Here is a 26,340-nt window from a genome sequence, read left to right on the forward strand (position 1 = left end):
CACACAGTCCCATATGTAAATTGTACTGTATTTAGCATTTTTAAAAGTTTTAAGTCAAAAACTTCCTCAAGTTAAATTAGGGTATGACCTAAGACTTCTATGAATGATTTAATACTTACCTGTTTTCCACAAATTAAAATATACTATCAAAAATGACATGTGCAAACATAAATAATATGGGAATCTGCCATAAAAACATAGGCTATTTTTTCTACACTTAGCGACAAGGGCTTGATGGACAGAGCACCAAGACAAGTTAGTGGTAATGAGGGAGGGACCAGTCTTCAGTGGTGTAGCCCTGGTAAGCCAGCCCTGTTCCAGGAAGTAGCATCACCCACGCTCATGTAAACAACCTAAACAACTTAGTGGGATGGACACACATGCAGTAGGAGGAGACCTCTTGGGAAAGAAGGCTTCAGTGGAAAGGGTGGGGAGTGAAAGTGACTGGAATTCATTATATGCAGGATTGAAAATTAAAGAATAAATAAATGTGTTTTAAAGAGTAACAGACTAAGGATGTAGCTCAGCAGCAGAGTGCTTGCCTCACACATGAAAAACTCTGGATTCACGCCCAGCATCTACTCTCTTTTTCTTTCTTTCTTTTCCTTTTTTTTTTTTTGGTTTTCAAGACAGGGTTTCTCTGTATAGCTTTGCGCCTTTCCTAGAACTCGCTTTGGAGACTAGGCTGGCCTCAGACTCACAAGAGGTCTGCCTGGCTCTGCCTCCCGAGTGCTGGGATTAAAGGCGTGCACCACCACCGCCCAGCCAGCATCTACTCTCTTAAAGGAAGAACAGCAAGTGGGGGGGAGCTCAAAAGATGCAATTATTAAGATAATTATTAAAGAAGATTTAACTCAATACATTAATTTCCTCTTTAGATATTGTTTATGTTTATGCTTAAGTAAAACTAAAATTTATAATTAGCATTATTTTTCCTGAAATGATAGTTCTACTGACAGGAATATCTAGGTGACTGACCATAGTTGCTTTCAAACATATTAGAAACAATAAACTCAGTCTCAATATTTTCGAGAGTCAGAGAGATTTTAAAGTCAGATTCTTTTGTTACTTAATCATGCTGCTTTGTAACATCTCATTAGAAGGAGAATCTTGATTTCTCAAATAGTGGTTAAAGAAGCCACTTTGAAATAACAGGGCTTTTGTTTCCATGTTATCTGTGTGCAAATTTAAATCAGCTGAAGGCAAAGCCTAGCTAAATATGCTATTAGGATAGTCCCTCAGGGGAGGGCACAGTCTAAGTAACTAGAGTTTAAATTCCAGCTCTATCATGTACTAGCTGACTTAACATTCATTATCATTTCCTTAGCCTACTCAATTGTTTCTAGTTCCAACACTACAGTGAAACGATCAGTGTTCATTAATCTTTGCTCTGATGAGGAAACACAATGGTCAATTTTACAAGCCTCTCTCTGAGGAAGCTCTGTTTTGAAGATTACCACCTGGGGGGGTGGGGGACGGTGACACTGTGTGCTCTAACAGTGGTCCAGAAACAAAAGCCTGTATCAGTTCAAAGATGTCTTCAGAGTGAGTGTACCAAAAGCATGTGTTTAAAATATCTTATCCTGTTGAACGATGTTCTATAAAGTAATGAGAACCTGAGTAATAGAACACTTGTCATTAGCAGTTAAGTATAGAAGTCATAGAACCTTAAATTGTCTTGAACATTCTACTATAGTTTTAAAATATGATCTTCAAAGGTCTATTAAATACACTTGACTGTGTACGTTACAGTATAAGAATTAGTATGGACTAAAAATCCTCCACTTAGCATATCAAACTAGTAAATATTTTTTTAATAAATTGAGAGAGACTTGATCTTTAGAAGCTCAATGTGAAAGTGAAATAGAATATCTTGTAAGAAAAAGTTCTTTCAAGTATTTCAGGTAAAAGTAAAATTTTTTTGTATTACATACATTTTTGTCAAGGAAATTCTGATTAATAGCCTTTTAATTGTCAAAAAAGAAACTCCTCAGCTATAGCTAGGGTTTTGGGAAAATAAGACAGAAATTGTTAGTGAATATACAATATAGTTCTGGAATGACGACAATATTCTGAACTTGCTAGTGGTAACTGCTGCAGAACTCTGAAAATTAACATTAAAGTCCACTGAACACTACAGCTCAAAGGGGGTAAATTGTATATATATATATATAATGTGTAAATTATATGTCTACATAAACTGTTATATTAAAAATGGCATATGAAAGACATGATAAAAGTTACACATAAAAAATGACACATGCCCATGCCAATTAAAGCATTTCAAACAATAAAGGGAAACTTATAAACTGAAAAGGAGTTAAAGTTCAAACCAACTAAATTCACATAACCTTGGCTTTTGGTTGCTACCACAAAAATTGTTACATTTACGGCTACTTGCTCTCTTACTTGGTAATTTCCATTAAAAATTTGTCAGAGAAACACAAAGTTTTCTGAGGCCAGAATTTAACAAAAGGACCAGTGAAATACTCAGTGGGGAAATGACCTATTGCCTAGCCTGACAACCTGAGTCCAAAGCCCCCACAACACACACACTACATACACACTTCTTTTGTTTAAAAGAAAAGTAAAATTTGGTTCTGAATTCTCCTAGTTTAACAGGATTTTTTTTTTGAGGATTGTAGATTTTAAATTTTTAAAAATTTATTATTGTTGACAGTTTCATCCATCTATAAATGAATTTTAGTTGTTGGGACTGGAGAGATGGCTCAGGAGTTAAGGGCACTGGCTGATCTTCAAGCAGTCCTTAGTTCAATTCCCAGCACCCATGTGGTAGCTCACAACCATCTATAATGGGATCTGATGCCCTCTTCTGGCATGGAGATAAGTACTCAAAATACATAAATCAATCAATCAGTCTTTAATTGTTTTTACCCATTACTCTCTCTAGCCCCCTCCCTTTTCCACAGGAATACCTTCTCTCAAGCAGTCTTCACTTTGACCTCAGGTCTCTGTTGTGTGTCACTCAGAGTTTAATTAGTGTGGAACGCACAGGGGTGGGAGGTTAGCAACTGTATCCCTGGAGAAAAAGATTCCTGGAGTAGACAGATTCTTTGAAACAAAGTCTGACATTGTAGCACAGGCTGTTCTAGAATGCTGTGGGACCTTAAACCTGTATCAATCCTCTCGCCTCAGCCTCTGAAGTGCCAAAATTACAGGCATTATACCAGCCTTTATACCAGCCTTTTAAATCAGTATCGCAAACTCTGGAGTGGGGCTTAGTATGACTCGATAATGCTTTCATTAAAAACATATATTCACAAAGTAATAGAATTTATATACTTCTCATAATTAATTATGGCTGTTTATAAAGTAACAAATCATGTCTTATTGAAGTTTATTTAGAAAAACAGAGGTCTGTTAAGAAAGTGTAATGTTAAAAGTAATCAAAGTACTGTACCTTGTAATTCCCAGACTTTCAAAGGCATCATTTGTTTGCTGCTCTCAATCAAGTACTTTTGGAATGCTGTCAGATTATCTTTAAGATCTGAATATATCTCTCTGCATCAGAACATTAAGTAACATTAATTGTCACCATTTACCACAAATTATGATATAAGCAATATACTTTTGAAATTCTTTCCTGTAATTAGAAAGAAGTTAATCATTCAGAATTAGGATAACAATAAATTGTGATACAGCTATAGCCACGAACTTATTGAGGAAGATAAATATGTCTCCTTTTAAAATGCATAAAACAAAAAATCTGAAGTGATGGGATCTCAGTTTTAACATACCTGTAAGAGATGCCAGGAAGACAGTAGAAATACCAACTTTTATATTTTTTATTTCAATGTCTTAAAATTATACACATCGTTTCTATATTTGAGAACATAGACAGTTTTATAACTAAAGACAAATAATGCTTCCCTTCCAAACTTCACGAAGGTCAGAATTTTAGTTAAGACTTGGGCAGTCTTAGTGTTGGCTCTAGTTCTTTCAAGTCTCCCCTCTGACCTACAGAAGAAGCTCCAGGAAGGCAACTTCCCCTGTAAACATATACAAGCATTTCTTAAGGAGCAAAGAATAATGTAGTCACATGACATTTTACTGTACAGATCACATAAACATTAACTTACCTGCATTGCTCATGAAATCAAGACACAGCGCCCTTCGTTTAAGTAGAATTTGTTTCAGGCTCACAGTTATTTATTATAAACAAGCCAGTGTATAACAGTAAACACCAGGGATCGCTGAATATACAGAAACTCAGAGAAAAGGCAGGCTTTGGTCTGATGATAGGAAAAACTTCTATTTCAAACATTTATTTTAAGGAAAGACAAAACCACCCAACTGCAAGGTTCTCTTCAGAGTCTAGAAACATGCAAGCATGCACCATGGGCAGCACAGCTGCTGGTTCTGCCTGTTGTCGAAGCAGCAGGAGCTGGAGATGGAACTGCACCTTACCAGGTGCGGCTTGGCATCACAGCTCCTGTGACTGTTTGGGGACATACCCAGGAAGTGAAATGGACTGAGGTGACTTTGAAGGGCTCTTCTGAACTAGGCCTCGCCCTGACCGCACTGAAAACCACTGTGCTACTGAGGCCTAACCCAAGGTTTGACCTCTCCTGTTTCCAGCGAGAGGGTCACAGTGAAGAGGGTCATTCCACCTCTTTGTTGTCTCTCATAAGATGGAAATAGATGGGGGTGGAGGGTGGGAGGGGGGTCTTTACAACAGAGACCCCATACTAATGAGGGCTATAATTTGTATTTGCTGCTTAGAAAGTGGGGGTCAAAGAAAGAGGGCTTAAATTTGCATAAGTATTATTCCATATGTTCCAAATTGGCAGAGCACGTGAAATTGGAAGGAGGAAGTGTTTGCTCAAAATCAGGTAAATCAACATGGCTGTTCTCATCACTGCCTCCTGAATTCTAGGAGACTCTTTTTCTCCATTTTTGGGGTCTTTTTTTTATCTCCCTAGTTAATATTGTGCTTAGATATTAAATAGCCCAAACTGAAACTTCTATGTCTGAGAAAAAGCTTAATAAAAATGAACTCAACATATCTAACACTAAAATGGAGAAAAGATTTGGTAAATATAACTTTATACTAATTGAGTGACATCTTCTTTGTGAGAAGTACTATACCAAATGCATATCCATTATGCTATTTAAAAAGAGAGAGAGAGAATTTAGTTTGTGTCAAAACAATATGATGGCAGTGAGGTGCCCAAGAGAGCTGCCTTATAAACCTTGGATCTCAATAAATAGGTTGGCTGGCCAGTGAGCTCCAGGGATTCTCTTATGACTGCCTCCCCAGTGCCTGGATTACAAGTGCATGACATCACACCCTAGGATAGGTCAGGAGGAATGCTTAAAAGTCTCCTGTGCCATGATATGTACTCACTCATAGGAGGATACAAAGATGACTAGACTGCTACACAACTCCAGGGAGGCTACCTAGAAAACAGGACCCTAGGAAAGACACAAGGATCACCCAATGACAGAGAAATGGATGAGATCTACATGAACAACCTGGACGACAGTGGGAGTAATGAAGGGCAAGATTTGAGGGAAAGAAAGCTTAGGAGAGCAGGAGATCCCAGCTGGATGAAAAACAGAAAGGGAGAACAAGGAATAACAGATCATGATAAATGAAGACCACATGAGAACAGGAAGAAGCAAAGTGCTATAGAGGTCCCCAGAAATCCACAATGATACATCCACTGTAGACTACTGGCAATGGTCAAGAGAAAGCCGGAACTGACCTAGTCTGGTGATCAGATGGCCAAACACCCTAACTGTCATGCTGGAACTCTCATCCAATAACTGATGGAAGTGGATGCAGAGATCCTCAGCCAGGCCCCAGGTGGAGCTCCAGGCGTCCAATTGTCGAGAAAGAGGAGAGATTGTAAGAATATGAATTGTTGAGACCAAGATTGGAAAAAGCACAGGGACAAATAGCCAAACGAATGGAAACACATGAATGATGAACCAAAAGCTGTGGAGCCCCCAACTGGATCAGGCTCCTGGATAAGTGAGACCATTGAATAGCTTGAACTATTTGGGAGGCATCCAGGCTGTGGGACCAGGACTGGTCCTTAGTGCATGAGCTGGCTGTTTGGAACCTTGGGCTTACACAGGGACACTTTGCTCAGCCTGGAAGAAGGGGACTGGACCTGCCTGTACTGAATCCACCAGGTTGAACTGAATCCCCAGGGGACTCTTGGCCCTGGAGGAGATGGGAATGGAGGGGAGGAGCTGGGGGGAAGGTGGGGGCGGGAGGGGGGAGGACAGGAGAACCCATGGCTGATGTGTAACACACACACACACACACACACACACACACACACACACACACACACACACAAAGTCTCCTGCGTAAAAAAGATTAAGATGGTTTCCCTCTGCTTATCTCCTCCCATCTCACTCCTGCCCAAACAAATAAACAAAGGTTCGTGTATACCAGACAAGGGAATGAATAACTGGTTCACAGGAAAATAGAGTAGATCATAGAAAAACTAAAGGGTAGTTAGCTAGCTCAATGCAACAGCATTCTGCTTCCTCAGGCCTTGATGGTCTCACTCCAATTTCTCCCCTGCTGAATTAAGAGTGGAACAAGGCATAGCTGACCGGAGGGTTAAACGATGGTGGGTGGAAATAATATGAGGAATAGTGCTGAGTTCTAACATGTCTGCTTCATAATTCATTCCCATTATAATTGTATAAGGTGTGCTGTTAAGACAGGCAGTGGTGGCACATGCCTTTAATCCCAGCACTCAGGAGGCAGAGCCAGTCGGACCTCTGTGAGTTCGAGGCCAGCCTGATCTACAGAGTGAGATCCAGGACAGGCACCAAAACTAAATGAAGAAACCCTGTCTCGAAAACAAACCAAACCAACCAACCAAACAAACAAAAAGAGGTGTGCTCTTTGGGAAGTGATAGCAGGAAGGGACTGGATGATCTGCTGCTTTAGGCCATTCTTCCCTTATTCTTTCTGCCATCTGAAGGCATGATGCTCTTCCCCCATAAAAGACCCAGATTGTCACCATCTTAACCTTAGAGTTTCTAGCTCCTAGAACTCAATTCCTGCTTTTCATAACCTGTCTATTCTCAGATACTCTATTATAGCAGCACAAATATCCTAAGACAACAGGGTCCCCAAACAAAAATCCATCTCCATGTGGCCCCTATGACTGTGATTTCATTTGGTAGGAGGATGTCTGCAGAGGCAACTGGTTAAAGAGAGATCATTCTGGTAGCAGTGAGCTCTAGACCAATGGTAGTATCCTTCCTGAGAAGAGAGAAAGTTGAAATCTAAGATAGAGACACAGAGGGAAGAGGGCCATGTAGATTTCTCTCTTCCTGAACTAGCATCAAATTAATTTATCTTATTTTTAATCAGCTAGTGTATGACTCCAGTTAGTAATCATGCTGGTATAGACTGTATTTATATTTAGTCATAATAGTATTCTTGTGTGTGTCCAGGCAGACATGGGGGTGCATGTGCAGGAGCACATGTGTAGATGTGGTATCCACCTTGTTTTATTTGTTTGTTCTGAGACAAGTTATGTCACTGGTCTGGGTTTCACCAAGCAGGCTGGCTGACCATCCAGGGATGCTATGGTGATGGCCTCCCCAGGGCCTGGATTACAAGCACATGACATCACACCAGATAGTTTGACTTGGATTCTGGGAACTGAGTTCAGGTCCTTATTCTTGCACAGCAAGCATTTCACAGACTGAATGTCTGCTCAGCTTAGTCAGAACCATAATTTATACTTTTTGTTTGTTTATTTGTTTTTCGAGACAGGGTTTCTCTGTGTAGCTTTGCGCCTTTCCTGGAACTCACTTGGTAGACCAGGCTGGCCTCGAACTCACAGAGATCCGCCTGCCTCTACCTCCCAAGTGCTGGGATTAAAGGCGTGAGCCACCACTGCCTGGCTTATATGGTTTTTTGTTTTGTTTTTACTAATTCAAGCAAAGTATATACTGTATCATATAATATTTCAGGGCAAAGGATTTTTGTTTTGAAATGAGTAACTGAGTTACTGTGGAAGAACTCTGAATATTTTCCCCTTTATAAAACAATTTAGAATTTCAAAAAATATTTGAAGGCATGCAACTTATTCCCACATAAAGTTATATTAAAAATTAAAAGAACTATAGATTTTAACATATTACAATACAGTTGAGAAATGGAATAAAACCATATTGTTGTCTATTAAATAAATATTTTACTTACTTATTTGTAAAATGCATTAACTAGTGCCTTGTGTGGCCAAAACACTAAAAATAGAATCAATTCTTCTCCCTAATATAACCTTAGTATACAAATTATTACCCTGTGCTATATCATTATCTTAGTTACAAGGATTAAGAACTTTAGTGTCTTAAGTATATTTGCAATTAAGAGCTAAAGTGTTAATAGAAACATTTTTTAAAAACCCTGCCTTCATACAGGTTTCACTAATTTCCCTCTCATAGTAATGTAGACTATGCATACATAATATTATGGATAGCCTCATCCGAGTGACAGAGGTCTGAGCACTCTCTTCTTCATCTTCAAATCAGATGGTAGGAAGGGGGGGTGTTTTAATTACTGAAAGGCTACTCATATGAGTATATAAAATTATATGAATCATGTATCATATGAATATATACAATTAAGCAATCTAAGACTAGAAATTGTGGAAATTACTCTCTTATAGAGCATAAATTTCTTCAAAATTTTTATAAACCATTAAATCTAGGTCAAGTACAATAAATTATTTCAAAACTTTAAGTTTTGGATCACATTATTAATTTTAAAAGTGTGGGGTAGAGTACACATGTGTGGTATATACACACATGTGTGAGGGTTCAGGTGCCTGTGTGGAGGTCAGGGGACAACATATGTTTTGCCCTCTCCGTTTCCGCCTTAGTCCTTGACACAGGGTCTCTTAGTGAACTTGACCCTAGACAGGCAGCACTCAGACCCAGCAACCCTCCTCTCCCTGCCCCATCCCTCAGCACTGTAGCTATATACACCTACCTATGCCTGCCTTTTTGTCTGTTTGCTTATTTACTTAGTTTTTTGTTTTTACATCCTGAGCAGAGTTTCCCTTCCCTCCTCCTAGTCTGCCCCCCCCCCCCCCCCCCCGGCCCTGTCCACTCCTCCACTGTTCCTCTTCAGAAAAGGGCAGACCTCCCATGGATATCAGCCAGCCATGGCATATCCAGTGTCAGAGAGACCAGGCACCTCCTCTCCTATTAAGGTAGAAAGGGTCCAAAAAGCAGACAACAGAGGCAGAGGCAGCCCCTGCTCCCACTGTGAGGAGTCCCACAAAAAGGCCAAGTTACACAATTGCAACCTATGCAGAGTGCCCAGGCCAGTCCATGCAGACCCCTGGCTGTTGGTTCAGTCTCTGTGAGCCCCTATGAGCCGGGGTTTAAGCCTGGCTTTTTATAAGAATAAAAATGGGATATGAATTCAGGTCTCTGTGAAGTAAGCACTCCTTACCACTGAGCCATCGCCCAAGCTTCTCTTGTCCTCACTTGCTCTAAACATGTGTGCAATGCTAACTGTCAAAAATGATTATAAAATTTTAATATTACAATATTTATAATCTTCACATTTAAGATACTTTGTAAGTGTGTATATTGTACATCTTACTAGTAACCTGCTGTGGAAACTAAGTCACCCAGTTATAAACAAGTCACCACATTCAAGTCTGAAAAACTGGTTCCCGAGGGGTAGCACCACACAGTGCACAGGAAGAGTGGGTGGCTGGGTTGAAGGAGGATGCCTCCCAGGCTCATAGATTTGAATCCTTAGTCATCAGCGAGTGGCAATATTTGAGAAGGATTAGGAGGTGTGGCCTCGTTGGAGGAAGTGAGTCACTGGAGTTGGGCTTTGAGGTTTAGGAGCCCATGTCAAGCCCAGTGTTGAACTCTGAACACTCCCCACCTATTGATCAGGATATAGCTCTCAGGTACTTTTTCAGCATCACACCTGCCTGCTGCCATGCTTCCTGATATGATGGTAATGGACTAAAACTCTGAAGCTGTAAGCAAGTTCTAATTAAGTCCTTTCTAAGAGTTCCCTTGGCCATGGTGTCTCTTCACAGCAACAGAGCAGTAAGTAGGACGGGAGGACTGACTAAAAACACCACATTTGATAACTGATCATTGGTTTGTTATGTTCATTATTCCATAGTTTCAAGGTTTAGCTAGTTCTATAAATTAGAGGCTTTGTTTATAGAACCATTTTTTTCCAAAAAAAAAAGAGGAGAAATATACATTTTACTGTGACCTAAATAAAAGTTGTCAAAAGTTCCAACTTTCTATTTTGCCAATTACTTTGGGGATACAATGCCATATTAGAAATGGAATTCAAAATACTAATTTAGACACAATAGTAAATTGAATATATTTCAATTTTAAAAATTAATAAGGAAATAAAGTTTGATAGTAAATAATTCAAATACATGGAAAAATGTTTCAAAAAAACTGGCAAAAATACATCAAGAAAACAAAAAGCAAAGGTCAGGAATAAGCAATTTACTGGAGAAGAAACTCAAAGTCAAATAAATATATGAAAAGAAGCTAAATCCTTGGAACAAACTGACAATAGCTGGCTATTCCTGAATTCAAACTACAAAATGTTTCAGTTTAGTGAAATAATTGTAAAGAATCATTTCATTCACTGGCAAAAAAAATTTAAAAATAGTATGTTGTTAGCACAGTTTTAGGAAACATATATATTCACATGCTAGTGCAGATATGTTAGTAAATTTTAGGAGGAAAATTAACAAATATGTATAAAAACTCAAGAAGTACAAATATCTTGACTTTTTCTCTGAAAGTTGTACCAAGAAAAATTAGAATTACAAGGAAATAATTTAAAGTCCCATTCAGTGAGGCAGTTTTCTCATAGTATGCTGGAAAAGCAGGTGCATAATACAGTTCCACTGTGCAAAACAATATACTCTGTAGGCATTTATTTCATTTATAAAGTATGTGTAGAAAGGTTGGAAAGATCCATGCCAAAACATTACTGCAGTGAGTTACCTCCTAGCTGTAAAATTAATGATTATTTAAAATTTTTGTGTTTTTCATGTTTGCTTTTCTAACTCTTTGACATTAGCTATCTGCAAATTCATTAATAAATAAAGACAATAGTGTGCATATAAAATGGTATGTTCACTTGTTAAGTTTTATGTCAACTTGACAAATACTAGAGTCATCTGAAAGGAGGGACCTTCAACTGAGAAAATGCCTCCATAAATTCTAGATGTAGGCTATTTTCTTAACCCCATTAACTAGTGATTGATGGGGGAGGGCTCAGCCCATTGTAGGTGGTGCCATCCCTAGGCTAGTGGTCCTGGGTTCTATAAGAAAACAGGCTGAACAAGCCATGAGGAGCAAGTCATTAGTAAACAGCACCCCTCCACAGCCTCTGCATCAGCTTCTGCCCCCAGGTTCCTGCTCCGCTTGTCCTGTTCTGACTTCTTCCTTCACGAGGACTTGCAAAGTGCAAGCAAACAAGCCCTTTCCTCCCCACCTTGTTTTTGGTCAGTGCATTCCATCCCAGCAGCAGAAACTCAAACTAGGACAGTGTGCATATATAAAAAGAGCATGTGCCAACATGGCATGTCAGATCAAGTACTTTCAAAGCTGAAGTGCATCATAAAATCAGTTTCACTTCTATTCAGACTCACTTTAGTTTCCCAAAGAGAAATCCTTGAACTTCATCCGCTTCAGCCTCCTTCTCTACAGCAGCGTCAGTCATAGCTACATTAGAGGAAAATAAATATTTGTAGGCTGGGAAAAGAACACAGAGCTCTCACTATTAAATGACTTCTATTTGTTTTACATTGCTTTTTTTCATGCACAAGGTTAATATATGTGCATGTGTATACTATAATTCTTAATGTGCTCTATTTTTAAAATGGGCTTAGATGGTTAAATATTATATAAGCACAATGGATGCCATATAAATTACTTCATGGCAACAACTTTCTATTGTATAAGCCAAAATGACAAGACAAAGGGCCCACAAGAAGTCCTGGTTTTGGCTTTCAGGTCTGGTGGTAGAGCTGCTCTAATGAACATGAGTGCTGCACAATTCAACCAATCGTAAGACAGTCGAGGGATCTTTAGAAAGACACCACACTCGTGGCTTCAAAAAACAACCTTGTTACGTTATACTTATTCCTTCTTCTACCAAATAGTGTGGAAGTCCAATATGGGAAGTGCGCAAGGGCTCACTCTTCACCAGCTTATTGTGACTCAGCAGGTATGTATCCCCCACTTACTCTGCTGAAGCTCTGTGCTTAAGACTGTATGCCCAACTGCAGGGTGCTCTGATTTAGTCATGGACTGACTACCTATCTGCTGAATTTAATTACTAGATAAAAATCTGCTGTCTACTATGATTTCTGACAGGACAGCTATCTGGAAAAGACACTCATGATAAATACCACACTTGGCAGGAAAAGAGAAAGACAAATGGATTACTTTAATAAAGTGAGACAAACTTTTCTAAGTGAAGGCACAGAAATAAATGCACTAGAAATGAGAAAAATAGGGCTTTGATGGACTAGGAACTGTTTATCTCCCAGCCGAAGAGAGCTGCCAGGAAAGGGAGAGTCAGCTTTCTTTAAGAGTGCACCCCTGATAAGTGGGTGACACTCCAGTAGAAGGTCACACACCCAAGGATACATGGGGTACAAACTGCACTTGTTCTTTTTAAGAAGAACAAATTTGAGTGCAGAGAAGGGTATGTGTGTCTGGGGAGAGTTGGAGGAGGAGATGAATATAGTCAAAACATACTCCATGGAGTTCTCAAAAAACGACTGCAGTTTTTATTATTTTTTTTTAAGAATGCTCTTTGAGTGCTCTGCTATAATGAACTATCTCTACCAAACCCACACCACCTCAAGGCTCAGCAAGCACTGCTGGAGGAGAGGAAAGAGCGAAGGGCTGAAGATGAATCAGAAGGAGTGCTATGAACCCTGACCTCTGTTCAGGACATGGCTGCCACACGGACTCACACAAGCCTGGTGTCACCTGCACAATACAATCTACTAAAACACGCCATCATGTCTCGGCTCTAGCTGAGAGCTACGGGTAGTTGATGGCTTGCTAAGGGAAGGTCATTTTCCTTTGAGGAGTAATGGCCACGGATAAGTTGACTATCAGACCCCCGTTAATGACATCACACCCATGTGCATATTGGGAAGCAGTAACTGGATGGACTCAGTGGGTTATTAAAAAAAGCACAAAGAGGAGGATGTGGAATTGACAGAAAGATGTGCTGGAAATAGCGGGTAGCAGAACTGGAAGGAGAGAGTGAGGGAAGTGGGTGTGACCAAATACATTGTTTACATGAATAAAATGTTCCAAGAACAGAAAAGCAGCTTCATTTAAACATTAAAATCTTACTTTTAATCTGTGTGTCATCCAACGCTTTGTATTCTGTGTCTTTAATCGCTAGCTCCACACCATAGCCAGATAAGAACATCTTCCTGGAGCTTGGCTTCTGGTCAAGTAATTTAATTTAGAAAAACAAGAGACAGTTAAGCAATCTTGCATTAAACTTAGTACCATGACATATTAGGGTAGTACAGTGAATTACTGATAATGGGGCACACATGTGTGCATGTGGCTGGAGCCCAGGGCCATGCAAGTGTTGCAAGGCAAGTACACTAACAACAGGCTACAGCCCTGCAGCCCCCTGCCTAACACAGAAAGCTCTAACCGCCATGCGATATTTGTATTGGGCGAACACTTATGCTCTTTACATAGTCTACCAAAGAACCAGATTTTTATTGAAAACATCTTCCTTACTAAAAACTTAGTCATGACTCTTCACTATTTTTTAATGGAGAAGATTTCTGCTCAAATCTACAAAGAGTTAACAGAGGTTCCATTACAGTAAAGCTGCAACAAAGTGTAATTCTTTCATCACCTCCACAAGACTTGCTAGTTCCAGGACAACTGGAGGGTAAGAAGAAGTAAATAATAAAAAGTAGAGACTAGAGATAGACAATAAAACACTGTGCTTTGTGCCTTGGAAATTCTGCTTAGATCTTTTTTGGGGTAATTTCAATGACTAAAATATTCCAAATGCCACAAAGTAATGAGTTGCTATAGTTGACCACACCTGAGCTATCTGCAATATTTACATTATCAGAATTTTAGTACTAATTTTCCTCCTTCTAGGAAAGGATGAAATATAAAATCTATCTCTGGAGAGTCCTTGGATAAACAAGGTAAGTTACATTTCATGTTGTAGGAGGCAACGCAGATAAATATATGTGATTTTTAGAAAGATGTCTAAGTTTTCTTCCTGCTCTATCCTGAAATTCCTATCTGCCATGCTGCAACTATTATCATTTGGCTTTTTATTCCAGTGGTTAGAAAACTAGTTTTAGAACTCTGAATGCACTAACTTCTTAGGAGAAGCGGGGTGTCTTTGTACAGGGACAGTTTGGTACTCCCACACAGAGGATATGTATGGACAGAATGGAGGGAAGGAACAACAGTAGTGGATCACCCTTTATTTTTCATTCCCTAACACTTTTCTTAGCCTTCAAATTAAGTCTATCAGCAGAGTGTCTATCTCTTGGCTTATTTTATTTCCAAATACAAACATATAGGAATGACTTTTGCATACACAGTACTTCAAACTGCTGCTCACACTAACATTTAATTTTCTAGTGTCTTAGGAACACTACAATTAAAGACAGCATGCAGAAACTGAGTTATTTACAATTACACTGGTATGAAAAAGCTGAACATGTTCTAAAGAGTTTTCAGTTTCATATAGCTACCCAAAACAAAATTGTAGCTGGCACTTAGAAAAGTGAAGTCTTAAGGCCACATATCTTGTCAGAGTTCACAAAGGAAATGCAATGCCACATAACCAATTTCTAGTATTTGTACTAAAAAGTTATTGGATCCTGGATAATAAAAGAAAAATGTTCATTAAATCTGTATGTACTTCCTCCTTTTGAAATATACTAAATTGTAGTTTAATAAGCTTGGATTTGTAAACTGAAGTGCTTGTAGGCCAAGAGGGCTAAGACAAATCTTCATATTTCCATCTCTTCTTTCCCCACACAAAAAGGCACTGCTCAAAAGGAAGCATAAGAAAGAAAGTCCATTTTCATTAAAATCACATTTTGATTCAATTTATATCATAGCTACTGTGAGTGTTTAAGATGCCATTCATTAAGTAGAAGGCCATAATTTAATGGTTAATATGATCATACAGAAGTATACCTTTGGTTATATTATCCAAAGAATATTTAAGACAGATCCTCAAAAGACAGACACATATTCTAGGGGCCATATTAGCATGGTGAACATAAATAAGACAATATGTACTTTTATCTTCTATATCCATTTTCTTTTTATGTGTCTCTCATCTCTGGTCTGCTCTACCCATAATGTGCTACTGCTACTGATGAATATGTATCTGTTCTGGCAAAGAAAGGAAAATGATTGAGAATTACTAGTTTAAAGAGAACTAGCTACACAGAATGCTTTGTGTGCACACTCTAGTCCCATCATTTGATCTTCTTTTATTTCCATGCTTTTATTGAACACTTTATTTTCATCTAACATAATATACTTACGGGTTATTCACCTCCTGCCACTAAAATGTAGGTTCTGAAAAAGGGACTGTTTCTGTCTTACTGCCTTGTAAGTAATACTTGGCATAGAGACACATGAAGAATTAATGACTTAAACATGTTAATATTTACAAAATATATACATTCAATAAACCTATGCATTTGCTATATATATATATATATATATATATATATATAGTTTTTTGCTATATATTTTAATCTTCATGTGAACTATTAAAATATCTACACACTAGTTTACCAAAAAATTTAAGATTAGTTAACAAGATTTCCTCATTAATAGTAAATAGCTTTGATTTAATCAAACTCATAATAAAACTTTTTAAAATGAAAATAGTGAGGAGCACTGGAAAAACACTTTAGTGCTATATGATTAATGGGACAGACAAGCCTACAGATGGCCTCTGTAGCACAGCTGTTCCTTGTTTTGTTGTTGATGTAATTCCTAGAGTAACTGCAATATTCTCTCAGGATTTAGCTTCCTGAGACATGGAGGAGACCGCAGGAGCAGCCCAGGCTCTGTTTATCTCTCCCTAGAATATGATGTTCCAAAGTGCTTCAGATCAGCTAGAACAGTTCTTAGAAATATGTAACAGTAAATGTTTACAGCAGTAACAAAGGGAAAGGATGGAAATGCAGAAACCTAAGGGTCATTTAAAGAAACCAGTGTGCACAAGGAGACTAGACTCTAAGAAGATAAAGGAAAGAAGCTACAATATTAGACAGATGCTGCTGACTAGAAAGACCAGAGAAACCAAAGTGCCTTCCATACAAAAGATGGAGGAAACTGAAAACCTTCAGTCCAGGTCGGAAAAGACACAAATTACTCATACTGGTAAAACAAACAAACAATAACAACACAAAGCATGTACCTTAATATAGTGGCGAAGAACATACAGAATTTTACCACTTTTAGATTTCTTAGACAACACTCTGTGAAATTCAGCAAATTCTTTTGTACCAATTTCTGCATAGAGAATAACCACTGGTAAGTTCTCATTGCTTGTGGGAAACTTATGATCTCTTTCAAATAGGTAAGGCCTGGGTCTAAAATGAAAACAATATAAACTTTCAAAAGCAGTGAGAGTCAACTGTACATCAGACAAATACCATGATATTTTATACTTTCTGCTAGCAAAGAATGTACACAACTACAGAAATAGAAAAACAGAAATAGGAAAATAAATTACCCAAAACTATTAAAAATGTTTTAATTTCCAGTAAGGTGCATTGTCAATAAAATAATGAAAATCCAATAATATAATTTTAATCAATTAAAATTTATATTTAATTAGAATAAGTTTTCTCTATAGTTCATATTCCCTAAAAACAGTTTCCAAATATTTAAAAGATCATGAATGGCAACACCTTCATCAAAAACTAAGAAGTATGAATGAAATCCTTAAGGAAGGTTCAGGAGGTAGAGGAGTATTGGAGACCTGTACAAAATCTGACAACTCATTTCCCATACACTATCCTAGTTTATTTACAATTTCTAGTGAATTCCACCATCACACGTAAGATTATTTACTCTCATTTACTTAACCCTTTCAGTTTCTAAGGTACAGACCAGTTAAATAGCTAGAATACAATAAAAAAGAAACCAAGTAGAGTAAGACTATGTGAAAAAATGCTCAGATTCCATAGAAAGTAATTACTGCTTTGGGGCACTATTTTGGAAAAATTTTCCTTACATAGAAATTCAGACATATACACAGCATCTGATAAATATGCAAGGTGTGAGCAAGGAAGTAAGGGATGGCAGACCCCTCCTCACACATTTCTAATTAAAAATAGTCCTAGTTTCTTCAAAATCAGTGGCAACATGTTTTTTTTTCTTATCCTTAAAATGGGCGAAAAGACATAAAAAGCTTCATGCAAACACTAATGGAAATGGGAACAGATATCTCTGAATATCTCAGAGTATTAAAATTTCTACTCCAATTCTCTTCTCCACAAAGCACTTCTCTAGTCTATGACTTTACCTTGCAGCAGCCTTATTCAGCAGCTTTTTAATCTCACTAATTTTACAGGTGGACTTCCCATGGATAACCACAAATGCACTGCATCCATCTGGTGGTGGCTCAGCAGCAGCAACCTGCAATCCCAAACACGGTGTTGTCACAGTAACTCATCATTAGAACACAGTCTTAAATCTTAACTGTTACTTTGGTTAAAATAACTCATCTTTTACTATTAAGTTACTGTTGTAATTAATGTAAAATATTTTCTGTGAGTAGAATTTAAGACATATTTAATAAAATCAACTTTATCCTAGTTGATATACACGTGCAAGTTTTTGAAAAAAATTCTATAAAATTTTTATTGTAAGTAATTTCGCTGGCAATGTGTCTTCATGCTTTTATAACTCCAAAGAGACAATATTTCTTCTTTTCAATAATAATTAATGACAGCAATGGTAATAAAATCATTACCAGGTTACGGAATGAAATATATTTGTAGAACACTTTGAGTCAATGGCGTTCACTTTAAACAGCTCAGCATATACTATAGTATGCCTCCTCATTCAGCACTGCTTGGGTATTTTTACCTGTTGAAACATCTGAATAGTTGGAGAGTATGCCCTTATAGAGAAAGCAAACTTTAAGAGATTGATGTGTATATTGTCTAAAAACTGTCCAGTTTTCTTCAGGATTAGGTTGTAGTAAGAATAATCTGATTCTACAAAGAGAAAAAGATGTTAGCATTTTACATTCAATATGCTGGCATGTTCCACCTACAGTGCTAATTGAATCAATGTCAAATTATCATATTTGAATAAGTGCAGTGCTATTTTATCTGTGTCCCCCAATAAAGTGTATCTGAGGATCAGAGAAAAAAGCCAGCCACATATTAAACAGAAGTCAGGCAATGGTAGCACACACATTTAATCCTATCACTTGGGAGGAAGGAGGCAGGGATCTGTCTGGATCTCTGTGAGTTCAAGGCCACACTGGGAACAGAGCCAGGCATGGTGGCACACTCCTTGAATTGCAACACTAGTTAACCATAAAGGTCTGAAGGTCTGTACAGATAGACAGGAAATGACAGAGCTGTGCAGAAAGAGGAAGTGATGTAGCTGGGTGGAGAGAGGAAGTGAAATGCAAAACAGAAAGGCATATAGGCATGGGTATACAGGAAGTAAGTCTCTTTGGTACAGGATCTCCAAGTGGTAAGAACATGGCTGGCTTCTTTCTGCTTTTCTGATCTCTCAGCTTTTCACTCCAATATCTGGCTCTGGCTTCTTTTTTTCAATTAATTAATAAGAACATTTAGCACTTCATCCTATAGGTAAGCTGCTAAAGAAAACAATTATTTTTGTCTGTTTCAGTGTTTTCTGAGCAATCAACAAAAGGTAATGTTAAAATATCTCACCCTTAAACTCTACTGGGAATCTATATGCACTTCAGCATACTCCAAGGTTGTGGCTATACACTGGACGAGTTTTGGATCCAGTGTGTGGTTTACAAGAGTGGAGAATAGTAAAGCAAGCACAGTAGGACTGAAGTACCCAGCCTGGTGCAGTGAGCCAAGTGTATTCAGCATATCCACAATATTCCAGAAAACACAATCCAGACCTGCCTGTCATCATGAAGTATCACTTTGTCTAGAGATAGAACACACTGAGAAACTGCTCTCTTACTCTGAGCTGATCTCCAGATATGAAAGAGAAGATTGGCTCTTTGAATTCAGTTTTAAAACTTTTTGGGATATGAAGGTCACTTAATTTTGGGGGTGGGGGAGAAGAGAATGGCAGTATAAAGCTGAAGACTGCCGTGGGTGCTACTGAGACAAGCAGGGAAAGCATTTTCTATCTGTGCTCTTTCCTCTACCTCCATGCTGTAGTAAACAACCGCCTTCCATGTCATGGAAGCAGCACTGTGTAAACCCAGTGGCTCACACACAGAACGGAAGGTAGGCAAGTAGGAGAGGACTTTTCAGAGGTAAAGGTGGGGTGTGAAATGAGTGAGGACAGAGGGAGTGGAAGTAGCTAGAGTCCATTACATACACGCATGCAATCACCAAAGAATAAAATTTTAAGAAATAGACTGTAAATGTCTATATTTTATAACTAACAAAATTGTCTCTATTATGAAAGAGGGTTGGGCTATTTTATACTATTAAAACAAATTCATGCTCACCAAATAAATGGCGGGTCATTATTTTACCTTTTCAATTTTCTCTTCATCTTCCCCTTACATTCTATTCAAGTTTTGTTTATTGGAACCTAATCTATGTTAACCACACACTGATTTTTGGCCAGCGTAGTCAACTATTGACTCATTCTCTTCACAGTTTTGCAATCTACACCTTGCTCTGAGCATTCAGTTATGCCAGGCAATACCAATGGGTGCCTCCTGAAACAGTCAGCTCAGATTGAATGCTATTAATTGAAGTGTTTTTAACATACATTTTATGCACATAGAAATGTAATGGATTAGTTACAGAATACAGCATGTCCATATGTCTGTGTGTACATATACATGCACACACATGTGATCAGAGAACAGCCTCAAGTGTTATTTCTCAGTTACCTTCCACCTTCATTCTTGGAGCAAGGCCTCTCACTGGCCTTGACCTCATTGAGTAGGCTGGCTAACCAGGAAGCCCTAGGGAGCACAACCACAGGCTTCTTATTCACAGGGGAGTGGGGATCAGACTCCGTTCTCACTTCAGCTTTACTAACAGAGCCAGCCCCCAGCTCCAAACTTAACACTCCCTTACTGCCATTCTTTGGCATGCAAGTAACATGGAATGTATGTTAGACAAACAAGGACATCCATTTCATTAGCTTCAACTCAAATTTGCTTTCATCTTTAAGAAATGGCAAAATTATTTGTATGCCTAATTTGTTTTGAAATCAATTCCTCATGATTTATTTGCTTTTCGGTTTTTTTTTTTGTTTGTTTGTTTGTTTGTTTTTTTTTTGGTTCTATAGCTATTTTATATGCCTGTATGTTTGGGGTCATGTAAACATTTCCCCAGTGAAAAGGGTCACAAGGAGAGCATGTTTACGAAGCTCTGCTCTAAACTGACCTAGAACCTCCTGTGTCCTCACACCATGGAGAGCCCTGGTAAATGCACAACTGCTTTGCTGCCTCCACCTGTTAGAAAGCATTGAATACACACATCATATTCACTCCCCTTAGAGGACCATCATTTAAGCAGTGTCCAGCATCTCTTAATAATGGTTACTAAATACTCATGTGTTTCAGAAAAGTAGTTTTAAAAGAATAAATTACTAGGCTTTAGAAAAATTTTACTTAAAATACCATCAGCATCTGACCTCTTTATTTTTAAAATCTATTTAATTAAATCAAAAATTGCTAAATTTCAAAGTTGCTTGAGCCAAACAGACTGCAGCAAATGAACAGGTAAACTAATTATCTTCCATTTTTATTTGAGTAAAAAGAAAAGTCTTTACCTAGAGTAAAAAGTTTTCTGTGCCGAGATGGTTAAAGATTTTATGTTTATGCAAGTCTACATTCTTGTCATCTATTTTATTTCATGATAAAAAAAATCTTTCCTTGGGGTTGTAGAGATGGCTCAGAGGTTAAGAGCACTGGCTGCTCTTTCAGAGGTTCTGAGTTCAATTCCCAGCAAACCTCATGGTGGCTCACAACCTTCTGTAATGAGATTTATGCCCTCTTCTGGCACGCAGGTGTACATGCAGGCAAAACATTGTCTACATAATAAAAAAAAATAAATCTTAAAAAAATCTTTCCTTTAGAATAATTAGCCCCATAGTGTCTGTTGCAAAACCTACCTTTAATATCTTCAATATTTTGATATTCACTAAAAATATATTAATGCATGTATTAATAGATACACTTTTTGGCATCTATAAAATAGGAATTAATTTTATAGATAGTGAGATGAAAACACATTATCTGACTTTTTTAGGGTAATTACTGTAAGCATCTTTAAGAGTTTAAATGCAAAAGTACACAGGCAGTAAAAATGAAGCAAGGCCAGTAAACATTTGTCCAAACTCACAGAATGTACAACAGTAAGAGTGTAAAGTATAAATTTTAAATAATGATGATGTCATTACAGGTTAATTGATTCAGGTGAAGGGCTCTGAATGAGGAGGCTCTTCATGTCAATAAGTTGAGCAGACATGAGAAATCTCTGTACTTCTTGCTCACTTCTGCTGTAGTCTTAAAATAAACTCTTCTAAAACAAGGAAAAAAATCCTAGATGCAAAACTAATACCATGTCTAAGAAATTTAGGTTAAATAACTCAACAAGTATGATTTTTTCCTTAATATATAATCATTACTATTTGAGTTTTCCTACAGGTTTTATATCTTAGAAACGAATGCTTAGAAGTTTCTGAGGGTTTCTATTGCTGTGATAAAGCAATTTGGGGAGGAAAGGGGTCTATTGCAGATTACATGTCCTGACTGCAGTCCTTCATGAGGGAAGTCAGGGCAGGAATTTGGGCAGGAACCTGGAGGCAGGAACCTGAGCAGAGAGACCATGAACAGACTGTGGAAGAGAGCTGCTCCCTCAGGCTGGCTGGCTGGCTCGCTCTCTCTCTCCTTCCTTCTCCTCCTCCCTCTTTCTTTCCCTTTTTGAGACAGGGTCTCTGTCTCTTATCTAGCCTTGGCTGGCCTGAATTTTCTGTCAACTAGTCTGGCCTCAACCATGCCCAGCCCCAGCCTGCTTTCATTTCTAACCCAGGACCAGTTTCCCAAGGCTGGCATAACCCAGAATGGGCTGGGCTCTCCCATATCAGTCACTTACTAAGAAACTGTACCACAGGCTTGCCCACAGGTTAATCTGAGTTGGGACTTTTTTTCAAATAAGGTTCCCTCTGTACAAATGACTCTAACTGTGCCAAGCTGACATAAAAACAGACAGCATAATTTCCATTAAATCATCTTTCCAAGTTTAGAGAGGGTTTTTTCTTTGTTTTGAGACAAGGTCTCATGTGTCCCCAGCTGACATCTAATTCAGTATACAGCCAAGGGTGACCTTGAACTTCTCACCCTTCCTCGTCATAATGATGGGATGACAAGAGTATGCCATTATGCCTGTTTCTTTGGTAATACTGGTGGATCCAAACCAGGGCTTCTTGCATGCTAGGCGAGAGCTCTACCAACAGAGCTACATGCCTGACCTTCAAATGTAATGTTTAAGATGACTAACGCAGCAATTAGCATTCATATTTAATTACCATTAAAACATATCTAAGGCATGCATGTAAGTATAAATTTCATATGCTAAAATTTGTACATCACTTACCTGTTTGCTTATAAACTGCTAATTCTCTTACTGTTTCCACAAACTGCCAAAACTTTTCATTACTTTCTTCTGCCATAAATTCACTGTTAAAAATAATCAATAAATAAATGAAAACAAAAATTAGTTTAGCTAGTATAAACTACACTGTAGAACAAAATAATATTTTATTACAAAACCTCCAAAGCTTTTCCTTATCATTATTGACAACTTAGAAATGTGTAATTTGTTTTTCTGTCTACATGAAATACCATGAAGGTAACAAAAATAAGAACACTAAAGGTAAATAGTAAATGAAGAAATCATCTATTGTTCATCAGCAAGATTGGTACTATAAATACTATATAAAAGTCATATATAGGACCCTATTGCTGAACATAACAAATACTTTGATCACAAGACATGAAGCACTCAGACTTCAGGCTATTTGGGGAGAAAACTCATCAAGTCTTAACCACAGGTGATCTCTTCAAGTCCAGGGAGCACTAACACAGGGCAGAGGGGCACTGCTGTGAAACTGACTTCTAGACACAAGACCCCTGAATTCATGAACTCACATCAGCTGTGGTTGTCTGAGTAAAACCTGTACAACATCAAGCTGGACAACTTTCCAACATGGATAGGCATGGGGCTCTTGGGCCCCAATCCAATCTGAAAAGCTACTGGCAGACTGATGGCTTCTGAGGGAGGGGAATCAGCTTCATTCAAGGGTAGGGCTCCTGGTATGCTGCCAGTGGCAACATATAGATGAATAGAATGGGTTAATTTAAGACAAAAGAGCTAGCTAGCAAGAAGCTGAAGTCATAGGCCATACAGTTTGTAATTAATATACGACTCTGAGTGATTATTTTAAAGCTGCTATGGGACCTGGGTGGGAGAGATTCATCTCCACCTCAGGGCCAGGCAGGACCAGAGAAACTTCTGGCTACATTGGCACCCAATGTGGAGCATAAGATAGTGTTCAAATTTTAAAAGTCTTATAATAAAAAACCCTGAGCCAGATATTGGGGTGAAAGCTGAAAGATCGGAGAGGCAGAACAAGCCACAGCTACCTCTTACCTCACCAACTCCTCAGCCTGAATGAGCTTCCTCAGCTGAAAAGGCTTGTAGCTGAAAGTCGGGACACTTCTGTCGAAAAGCCTTTAGTTCCCGTCTCCTCACGCCTTATATACCTTTCTCTGCCCAGCCATCACTTCCTGGGATTAAAGGCATGTGTGCTTCCCAGTACTGGGATTAAAGGTGTGTCTCACCACTGCCTGGGTGTTTCTTTCCCAGACTGAGTCAAGCTCATGTAGTTCAGGGTGGCTTTGAACTCACAGAGATCCAGATGGATCTCTGCCTCCTGAATGCTAGGATTAAAGGTGTGTGCCACCACCACCTGGCCTCTATTTAGTCTAGTGGCTTGTTCTGTCCTCTGATCTTCAGGCAAAGTTTATTAGGGTACATAATATATCACCACAGCAGGAGACACTGCGGGTAAGAGGACACTATAATAATTTAGTCAATAAAAATTGTTGCATAGCATCAAATAACTAGAATGTAACATAGGGTGATGTTTTTAGAATCACCGGATGTTGTTTTGTAAATACATAAAATAGTTACAAAACGTTATGCCCAATAGATTTAAAAAAAAAAAAAATGAGACAAAGTCTCCCTTTTGTAGCCTCAGGCTGGCCCAAAACTCATGAATTTATGATCCTCCTGCTGATCTTCCTGCTCATCAGGGATTGCAAAGGCTTGCCACCATGAGCCACAAGAGGCAGCATTTCTACTTCTGTTTACTGGAATATGAAAGGGCAAAATCCAGTCTATATTTCTGCTTTCTGCACGGTAACTACACAGAATGAGTAACAAATCCCCTTGGACGAGATGGGGGGCGGGCAGTGGGAGAATGGCTGAAAAGCGGCCTCACCACCATAAAAACTTGGGAATGACAGACGACAAAAATGTAACTAGAAAACTAGATGCTTCAAGCACGATCTGCCGACCAGAACTGTGTCGAGCGCTTGCATTAAACGCCACCTTCCGCCTTCCGGATCGGCAAGACCCGCAGGGACACGAACTGAGACAGGGAAGTTTTAAAAACCCTAAGCGCGAGCGGGGAAGGTGGGGCGAGTGAGTGGCAGGGATGTGTGTAGAGGGACTGCCCGGAGCATCCAAGCAGTGGTGCTCCAGGTGCCTGGGGACTCCGAGGGGGCAGAAGCCACCAGATCAGAGACGCCAAGGGATGCCCGATCTGCGGGTTCACTAGGGCCAGTGTGAGGCGCCCCGGGCTGTGCGGACGCTGGGGTGGGAGGGGACGACGCCTGCGAGCCGCGTCGGGCCCCAGCGGACCCGGGTGCGAGGGGACGCGGGACAGTGCAGCACCCGCTGCAGGGGCGGCCTAGGGAGCCGCCAGGGTCCCTCCGCCCGCCGCCACGCCCCGGCCTCGGCGCTCCGCTGGGCCCAGGCCCCAGGCACCCACCTGGCCTCCAGCAGCAGCGGGGTCTCGGGCCACTTGGCAGCCAAGTGTGCGGTCACCGCCTTGGACGCGGCCGCCGACGGGGCGCCGAGGAGGGCGAGCCACAGCGCGACCGAGCGCAGGAGCAGCCGCAGCGCCTTCGCGGCTCCGGCCCGCGCCATGGCGCGCCCTGGCAAGCGCGAGCCGCCACGCCACGGCCAGTGCGCGGCTCCGGGTGCGCCGCCGCCCACTTCCGGTGGGGGGAGCTGCAGGCCGTTACCCGGCCGGTCGGGGTCGTGCGCATGCGTGGCCGGAGAGGTCCCGGGGACTCGGGGTGGGGAGCCCACGCGCGCCGATGCCGCAGCTCCCGAGGGTCCGCCGCGGGGCCTCGGGGTCCAGGGACTGAAGGCCTGGGACACTGGGCGCGCAGCCCGTCCTCCCACACCAGTCTAGGCCAGCTAGTCCAGGCCCGCTGCCCTGATGATCCACCTTGTAAGGATGGAGGAATTGAGGGCGCACTTTCCCGTTAGAATCACGGGGCGGGGGTGTGGGTGGGGAAACTGAGGCCAGGCCTCAGAAATGACTTCTCAAGCCGCAGGCTCCTGTGCAATGTTGGCAGAGCTGTGGTCGCCAGTGGCTGCCAGGCTCTCGCTGCTCCCTGGCTGGCCCTCGCCCTCTCCTGTGGGTATCAGGACCCGCATCTCAGTCCTGTCAAGTTCGCGTCCGCAGGAGCCGCGCGCTCTTGGAGTTGGGTGCAGAAGTGGGTTCTGACTTACTCGCAGCCGCTTGCAAGGCCCAGGTGCACTTACAAGAGTGAGCGGTGCGGCCTCAAAAGATGACGGCTGATCAGAACAACACCGGTAAATGATAGGGTGACGGTAAGAGAGAGGAGGGAAAGACAGTTCAGGGGGAGCGCTGAGCCCTTGCTCTCCATCCGTGCACACCTGCGTGGGTATACTCGGTCTGTTCCAGATGCCGACACACACACTCACACGCACACATGCACGCACATGCACGCACACACACTCACTCCCTCACGCGAGCATGCAC

The 26,340-nt window shown here is 40.1% G+C and overlaps 1 protein-coding gene across 6 annotated transcripts in view; it reads right to left on the minus strand.

The window, feature by feature from the left end:
• Uggt2 (UDP-glucose glycoprotein glucosyltransferase 2) overlaps positions 1-25,528 on the minus strand; it is a 142,054-nt gene extending 116,526 nt beyond the window's left edge. For 5 of the 6 annotated variants that reach the window (XR_004945917.1, XR_004945916.1, XR_004945918.1 and 2 more), the window contains exons 1-8: positions 25,315-25,528; positions 22,854-22,936; positions 18,154-18,284; positions 17,588-17,700; positions 16,475-16,649; positions 13,390-13,486; positions 11,664-11,736; positions 3,422-3,522 (exon numbers count right to left, since the gene is read on the minus strand). Coding sequence is in view for 3 of the 6 variants with exons in the window: in XM_036199539.1 (XP_036055432.1) it covers positions 3,422-3,522; positions 11,664-11,736; positions 13,390-13,486; positions 16,475-16,649; positions 17,588-17,700; positions 18,154-18,284; positions 22,854-22,936; positions 25,315-25,472 (931 nt within the window). In the remaining 3 variants the exon portion in view is untranslated. The remainder of the gene's footprint in view (positions 1-3,421; positions 3,523-11,663; positions 11,737-13,389; positions 13,487-16,474; positions 16,650-17,587; positions 17,701-18,153; positions 18,285-22,853; positions 22,937-25,314) is intronic. The other variant, XM_036199538.1, reaches the window with a different exon arrangement.
• Positions 25,529-26,340: the final 812 nt, after the last annotated feature.

Source organism: Onychomys torridus, chromosome 9 (assembly GCF_903995425.1).
Source record: "Onychomys torridus chromosome 9, mOncTor1.1, whole genome shotgun sequence".
NCBI classification, from domain to species: domain Eukaryota; kingdom Metazoa; phylum Chordata; class Mammalia; order Rodentia; family Cricetidae; genus Onychomys; species Onychomys torridus.